This window comes from Neofelis nebulosa, chromosome 12, assembly GCF_028018385.1.
Source record: "Neofelis nebulosa isolate mNeoNeb1 chromosome 12, mNeoNeb1.pri, whole genome shotgun sequence".
NCBI lineage: Eukaryota > Metazoa > Chordata > Mammalia > Carnivora > Felidae > Neofelis > Neofelis nebulosa.
Genome location: NC_080793.1, coordinates 45,746,507 through 45,755,063, shown reverse-complemented (window position 1 = coordinate 45,755,063; position 8,557 = coordinate 45,746,507). Strand labels below are relative to the sequence as shown.

The 8,557-nt window shown below is 40.3% G+C and overlaps 1 protein-coding gene across 1 annotated transcript; it reads right to left on the bottom strand.

Moving 5' to 3' along the window:
• Positions 1 to 3,451: 3,451 nt before the first annotated feature.
• Positions 3,452 to 6,706, bottom strand: TUSC1 (tumor suppressor candidate 1). The gene has a single exon (XM_058695200.1). It carries the CDS (start codon positions 6,408 to 6,410, stop codon positions 5,781 to 5,783), a length of 630 nt encoding a protein of 209 aa, XP_058551183.1. The 5' UTR covers positions 6,411 to 6,706; the 3' UTR covers positions 3,452 to 5,780.
• Between the last annotated feature and the right edge of the window lie 1,851 nt (positions 6,707 to 8,557).

Genomic DNA, 8,557 nt, shown 5'->3' with positions numbered 1-8,557 from the left:
ATCGTGTTTGTGAGAAACCTGTACTTTGGTGTGTCACTGTAATGTTCATTCTTGTACAGAATTTCATTTTGACTTCTATTTTTAAAATGCCCTAACTCAAACTGCCTTAAACAATAAGGAAATATATTTTCTCACATAACTGAAGGTCCAGATGGAGGATAGGCTCCAGGCACGATAACTGGAGCTGCAGCAACGTTATCAAGAAAGAAGTTCTCTTCTGTCTCTCTGTAGTTCCATTCTCAGGATCACATGATAGCTTCCAAAGGAAACGGGACTTTATGCTTTCTTTCTGCATCTAGCAAGACAGGGGGACAACCCCTCTCCTGACTAAGGAATAGAAATCCTTCCTTTCAGTCTCCTTGGGCCATGTTTGTAAAAAGATATATTTAGGCAACGTTTTCAGAGGTACTCTGCCCTTCCAAAATAATCTACCCATAAAGCCCCAAGAGTCCCATATGTAAAACTTACAAAAATGTAAACAAACATGTAACCTCATTGCTACTTATGCTGTTCTGTAACACAAAGAGTGAACATCAAAACCTTTTCCTGAAGTAGAACCGTGGCCATGGTAAAGACTGTAAAATTTGGAACGTACTGGACAATTGTCTCATGCTTAAGAGAGAAAGCCAGAAGCATTCCTAGTAAAACCAAATAACTTATTTGAGTAAGTCCTGGGATATAATGTACAGTGCAGTAACTAGAGTTAACAATACTATTATATTTGAAAATTCCTAAGAGAGTACATCCTAAAAGTTCTCATCACAAGGAAAAAAAAACTATAACTCTCTGTGGTTGTAAATCCTAAACTATCATTTTGTAATAGATACATACATCAAATAATTACATTTATCCTAAAACTAATATGTCAATTACATATCAATTAAATTTTTTTAATGAATTTTTCTTTTCAACCTTGGAAAAGTTATACATAGTCTTTGTTCATTATTTTCCTCATTCATAAATAGGAGAGAATAAGATTACCTAGAATTGGGGATGCCTGGATGGCTCAGTCAGTTAAGTATTCGACTACTGGTTTCAGCTCAGGTCATGATCCCACAGGTTCAAGCCCCACATTGGGGGGTTCTCTCTCTCTCCCTCACTCTCTGCCCCTCCCCTGCTTACGCACTCTCTCTCAAAATAAAATAAAGTTAAAAAAAAACTCTAAAAAAATATTAGCTAGAATCGTGACGCACATATTCTAAGTTATGGAGTGTGATGTGTACATAGTTTGTGCAAGTTGTTAAATTGTTGGCAAAGTCTGAAGGATGCTAGGCTGAAGCTCTCCAAGGTCTCTTTCAGCTCTACAAGTTGTAGGATGCTAGTATATAAGAAACAGATATATTTCCCCCTCAACTTATAAACTTAGATTGACATTTGAAATGTTTATCAAGTACATGTTCTTAAAACTTTATTTTCATGACATATACGCTATTCAGGGATGGTTCATTTTATAAGGATTTCCTACATAAGATTTAATAGCTATATTTCCTTGCTTATTTCAAACAGTATGTTTTGCACTCATAAGGATGGTAGAGAGGTATGAAAAGGTCGGATTTTTTTCAACCAGTAAAGCAATCCCATAGTATTACTATTTTAAATTATTTAGTTTCAAAAGTGCTACACCAGCACATGAAAGTTCTTAAAAAAAAAACTTAAGTAGATGTCAGCCTCTATTTAGGTGGTTGTCTACCAAAATCTGTTCCCTGAATCTTCTATAAAAATGAGATTATAGCTGGGCAAAAGATTCTTTGAAGTTAACTTGGTTATATGACGATGTTTTACCAATAGAATGTGTCAAGGGGGTTTTATGTTATTTTTAGATCTGGGCAGAGCTCTTCCAAGTTCTCTTTCTCTTTCCCATATGCTGAACATGCATCTGGAAGTAACCTATATCTATCATGCTAATGAATCAGTGACCTAGGGTAAGGTAAAGGAACATGAGAACAGGTTCTGAATGACCATGTGGAGCAATGCTTCCTGACATACTGATTCAGAAATATTACCTAACAGAGAAAAAGAAATCCTCCATTGTTTTTAATAGTCAATGGATTGCTGGATTTCTAGGTCCTTAGCAACAGTCTTTGCCATAACTAAAGGCAGATCCATTGGCTGTAAAAGACAATAGTTTCTATGTTTACAATTTCAAAATTAAAAATAAGGTGAGGAGACCTGGAAAATGAAAGGCCAAAAAGAACTTTTATCAGTCCCAGGATGAAACAGGAGACAGATTGTTGTTCAAGTTCTTCCTTCAAAGAGCTCAGTTTTTAGAGTAGAATGCTTATCATTCAAACAAGAAGCTAGCACAACAAACTTTCTGTTATCTTCTCAAATTTTCTCTAAAGCGTGACAGATGTCTGAGTTTGGGTATGCAAAGGGACTTTCTTACTAATAAGTTATGATGAAATAAGCAAAGATTATACAGACAAGTAGATTCCGAACATGAATTTTATAATAGGCAAATCTGCTAAATACTAGACAATGTAGTTTAATTCTGATCATTGAGAGATGATAGCCTTAGTTTAAGCTTAAAATGTGAAATGGGAGCATGACTAATTCTTACACAGTGAGACATGTTTCTTACCTAAGTGTCTTCCTGGGTCCATTAACTCCAGTGCATAAATATATTCATATACTGTCTATATCAGATCAGATATATATCAAAAAAGCAAGTACATAGTAGAAAAATCAGACTTTGTAATTAATTGCTAAACAGAAAGATTAATAAATTGTGTCATTCATTCACGAACATTTTGTGACAAATTCTCAGTGAAAATCTGTTCCCTTTAGCAAAATAGCGAACGGTAGTTTGGCACTGGAATCAAAATCAGGCTAATATTTAGTACATACTGATAATTCCATTTATTAAAAATTTGGTATTAGTTTCATCATGGCAATACTCATAAACTGGCAAACGTATGTCTAAGACTAAGTAAGAAAAAACATGTTTTCCAGTATTATTCAGTTATAAATATTATAAATATGTTCAAGAAGCTTAGCAAGGACAGATTGTTCCATGAAGTACTCATTCCATATTACTTTGACTTAAATCCTAATTTTTTACAGAGAAAAGGATAAAGTATAGTTTTGTGAATAGCAGCCATAAAAAATGGTGTTAAAAAATGTCTATCTTGTGGCACCGGGGTGGTTCAGTTGGTGAAGCATCGGACTCTTGATTTTGCCTCTGGTTACAATCTCACAGTTAGTGGGATCAAGCCCCACATCTAGCTCTGTGCTGACAGCATGGATCCTGCTTGGGATCCTCTCTGTCCCTCTCTGTCCCTCCCCTGCTCGTATACTCTAAGTAAATAAATAAACTTAAAAAAATATTTAAAAAAAACCCCTATCCTTCTTACTAAATTTGTTTGCTAATGTGACATATTTTTGTTGCTCATTTCTATAAATTATAAGCCCTCTTTATTGCACAGCAAATTATGAAAATAAAACATCAAGGTATGATAATCTGAAGTTTTAGTTTATTTTTAGATTGAAATAGATCCTAGATCAAACTTTTCTAAAATCAACTTTACCCATTTCTTGAGTAGGCACATATTTTGATATCACAAAACATCTTTTATACTGTTACATGATGCTTTATTAGTTATCAGCAGAGAATTTCAACAAAGTTGAAATATGTATTAGCCTTAACCCATCTTCTGGGGCATTTTGGTTTCAGAATTTTTTCAGGAATTATGCTCAAAGTTGTCCTCACTTTTGTGTACATGTGCCTCATTATTTTACACATTTTTTTTCACCACACTTACATTGTACACGATTTTAAGACAAAAGGTGCTTAAAAACTATGTGAGTAAGCTAAACATTTTGCTTGGTTGTTGAATATTCCTAATTTTGCTACAAGTGGAAAATAGTTTTGACGCATTATTCCCTTAGTATATAGGGCTTTATCTCCTCTATTTATTTACAAGGAGTGAAAACTGTCAACTCAGTGAAAGAATATATTTCTCTGCTAATATAAAATCATATAGGAGCAAAATACAGAAGGCATAGTGTCAGTACAATACGCATTTACAACTTTCACATTTTAGATTATAATTCTCATTGATAGACCACTTATTTTGAAGCAGGCATTTTACATATACATCTCAATAAATGTTTTATATTTTGAGGTAGATGTTATGTTCGTTTTAATGATGAGAAAACTAAGGCTTAGAGAGATTAATCTAAACCCAAAGTCACAGTTAAGTAGCAATAGGGATAATAGGCTTTTTTCCTATTCTTCAATACCTCCTGACTCCTAAAACTATTTTCTTTCTTTCACTATTAGAAAATGAAGTAAAAGTGACGAGATACTTTTCATGTACCTACCTATTCTCAGCAAGATTCTTCTCATATTTTTCGGCTCTACGGGAAGATTTTAATATTGACAACTAAATATCAACTACCTTTAACCAAACTGCACAAAAAGTCTTCAAAACCCAGGAATAGAAAAGTCAAAAAACTACTTTTCTTGGTACCTTTTTTGGCAACATATATATTTGAAACTTTTAGGATATCTCACAAATAAAACAACTCTACCTTATGACTTAATCTCTAGCTCTAACAAAAACTTCCCATTTTTTTTTTCTTCAACTGATGTTTTCCATCACTTAAACACTGTATTATACCTATGATTTTTCTGTGGTACAATGGTACCCTCTTCACTACTTAGTCAGCAAAAGTGCCTACCCAATAAAATGCAAAAAAGTGAAATTAGAACTTTCGTTGTTAAAATCAGCTTTTTTTTTTTTTTTTTGCTAATGAAACCACAATTGAGACTAAATCGCTTTGGAGCCTTCTGATACACAAATAACTTACAACTTCTTAAAATTATTAAATGAAGAAGGCAAAGTTGCTGTTCACCGACTATGCTCTAATGCCTAAAATGTAATAAAAATTAGATTATCTAATCTTTATTTGAAACGATCACTTACATAAAGCGAAAACGATAGCTTACAACAAATAACTAGTCAGTAAAACATAAAATTTATACAGATCATGTATGTTTCTTAAACATGTGTAAAAATCTAACACTTCAAATAATAGTTGTGTGATGTTTCTCGGTAATTTTAATGCACCAGATTTATTTACCAATTTAAAGGATCACTTATAGGCATATACTTTAAAAATTCCCTGGGGGTAAACATATCGGTATATAATAGATGTTTAAGGACTAGAGCAGGGGCAGACATAGAGTTCCTAAGTAATAAATATCACTTTTTAAATAAAAAGGTGGTACTTTATAGGATATCCAAGTAACACCGACTTATAAAAGCAAGTGTTGGCCACATAAATGATAATGGCTGGAGGTTTTAGGGGACTTAAATATGAACAACAAATTCAACCAACTCTAAACGCATTATTCATTCCTCAAAGAAACAAAAAAAAAAAAAAAAAAAAGGGAACAAGAAAGAGAAAAACCCAAAACAGAAGAGGTCCTCACAGCCCTTGAAAAGTTCAGGCATTGGGAAGTGTTGACGGGCACCCGTTTCTTGTTGTAAAACCCGCCCCTCCGTTTCTAGGCCTCAACCCATGGAAACCACCAGGCGCGGGAAGCAGGTGCTCTGCAGGGTTGGGGAGGCTCCAGGGGGCCGCGCACCCTCTCAACCTTGGCGGACGGACGCCAAGTCCAACTGGGCAGCGTGGGGCGGCAGGCGGCGGGCGGCAGGCAGCGGGCTCAGCGGTCCAGTCCCGCGGCGCAAGGCCCCGGGCGTTGCTAGGCGGGGGAGCCGCGGGCGAAGGAGGGGCCGCGCGAGGCTCCGCCTCTCGCCGGCCGCGGCCTCCGGCTACAGCCAGGGCTCTGGGGGATCCGGGTCCGGGGCTCGCAGGCCCGACTCCAGTGCGCGCAAAGGCGGCTCGTCCTTATCGCCACGCGGGCGCGGCCCCCGCTGCTCGAGGTGCAGCTGCAGCAGGGCCCGGCGGTACATGGCCTCCAGCTTCTCGAGCCGGGCTCTCAGGGCCCTGGGGCTGCCAGGCTCGTCCTCGAGGCCGCCGCCTCTCGCCCTCCGGTTCGCGCCGGCCTCCTCGGGGCCCGGGGTGGCCCCGGCCGCCTCCGAGGCCGCCCCGTCGCCGCCCTCGCCGGGAAGCCGCAAGGCCTGACGGAAGAGGCTGCGGTTCTCGCGCTTCAGCCGCCTGTTTTCAAGCCGCAGCCGGGCGTTCTCCTCGCGCAGCCGCGCGTTCTGCCGGTCCCGCTCGTCCCGCGCGCGGATGGCCTCCAGGTGGCTCGCCGCCAGGTCTGCGAACCGCTCCTCCAGCTGCTGTCGGGCGCCGCCCGCACGGCCTCGCCAGCCCACGCCGCCTCCGATGCCGCTACCCCCACGAGCCCGGCCCGGGCGGCCCTGCCCGTGGCTGTCCCCGCCGCCTTCCCCGCCGCCGCAGCTCCCGCGCCTGGTGGCGCCACCACGCATGCGCCACATCGGTCCTGTCCCAGCCGCGCCGCCTGCGCGGGGGGCCGAGGGGCCGGCGCCGCGGCGCGGGCGAGTTCGGGGCCCGGCGGGGCGGCCGGGGCCACAGCGGAGTTGGAGAGGAGGTGGCGGGCGGCGGCTGCTGGCTTGGGGCCAGAGGGGGCCGGGAATTTGCCCGGCCTGAGGCGTGTCTTGTCTCCTGCGGTGGAGCTGCCCCCTGGGCCTGCGATCCGCGGCCAGCTCACACACAATGCCCCCGGGGAGTGCTTTGCTCAGCCCTCTGGCAGAGCGGGGGGGAAAAGCGTGTAGCCTCAGCTGAGTTCTGCTGGGCGCTTCCGTGCAGGCCTGGGCACTGCAGGAACCAGCCGGCCTCGCCCTGCAATCCAACGCAACCACCAGTGGTTACCTTCCTCCTTGCACGACAGTCTCAAAACAAATAATAATAATGAAATGGTGAGTTCTGAAACAGACATGGGCAAGTTGAAAAGATGTAACTACATTTAGAACACAGCGTTTTAACCCTCCTCTAAGGTCAATAAGCATTGAACGGAATTGAGTGAGCACCTGTCATGAGGACCTCAAGTGGGAACAGGCATCTCTCAAAACAATATAGGCTAGTCCCAATTTGTGAACAGCCAGTACTCCACACTGCAAATTGTTTGCAACTCTATAGAAACTAGGTTATAATTAGTTGTTTTGTTCAGGCCGGGCCACAAAACCTAGGAAACTCCAAATGTGCTTTCTATTCTTTCAAGAAACTGAATACAAAGTAAGTTCCAAAATACCTGGTGACAGGTGGATACAACTTACTGAATTACATTCCTTAGTTTTAAGGGACTCAAGTTGTAAAATAACTGAATCATTGCAAAGTAAACCGGAAAAGACGCTGATGCCAGAATCTCATGGCAGAGAGAGGTGGTAGCAAGAATATTTTCAACAAGATCTCAGGTAAGTCTTAGATGCACAAACCATTGGAACATGTAGATTAACAAAAAGAGCATATATGACACATTTACAGAGCTGGGGTTTTCACTGAACCGCACAAATAAAAATAAATAATTAACAGGGGAAAATAGTTAATCAAGTTTTTGTAATTGACCATTGTAATGAACCATACCCGGTTTCCTAAAGAACCCTGATCCTTGTTGTGTTAGAAGGCCTCCATGACCGCCTCCCTACCCCTGACTCAACCCCAAAGTACTATCTTTAGCTTTGTAAAATTAATGAAGTAAACGTAAAATATGAAAAGTAGGTAAAACTGATTAAGCAGAAGATCTAGTAAAATTGTCAACCTGTTCAATATATTTAAATGATGACTAATCTGATTATACATGTATCGTCCTGACAGAATCCATTAATACTAGTCCTCTAAGTCAGACATGTGGTATATATAACTGTATTTATCTTACTAAAAGAAAAGAAGGAAGAGAGGAAAGGACAGAACAGAACAAAAAAGGAAAAAAAAATATATAGGGGATGATCCAACCAAAAGCTATCAATAACAGTCATGGAAGTTACTGGTACATAGCAATGAACATTACATTATTTTTAAATATAGCAGCACAAACTTAATAAAATGCTTCTACCTGTTATTTTTTGTTAGTAGTCCGCATGTGAAAATATTTTTGCAAGAATAATATAAGGCATATATGAAAATAAAATGGAAAAAATCTTAGAGAAAAAAAAATTATGGAAATGATAAAATTTAGAAAAAAATTCAGGGTTTTAGCAGTTCCTAAGAGAATACAGAAAAATATGTAAGCTCTTAATTAGAAAAAAAAAAAGTATGAGAGAGACCTGTGCTATAAGAATGGGCGTTTCTAACCAGTAAAATTACTTGCTTACCAAATCAGAAAAAAGTGTCAAAGGATATAGATTGCTCTTTCCTCACTTTATATGCACTGTCCTTTAAGCTACTTTTACTCAAAAAAAACCAGGTAAGATTTCTCCTTTAATAAATTTGATAGTTTTATAAATTAAAAAATAATGGGGTGCCTGGGTGGCTAGGTCAGTTAAAGGTCTGACTTGGGCTTAGGTCATGATATCATGGCTCATGAGTTTGACCCCTGTGTTGGGGCCTGTGCTGACAGCTCAGAGCCTGGAGCCTGCTTCCGATTCTGTCTCCCTCTCTCTGCCCACCCTCTGTTCACACTTTGTCT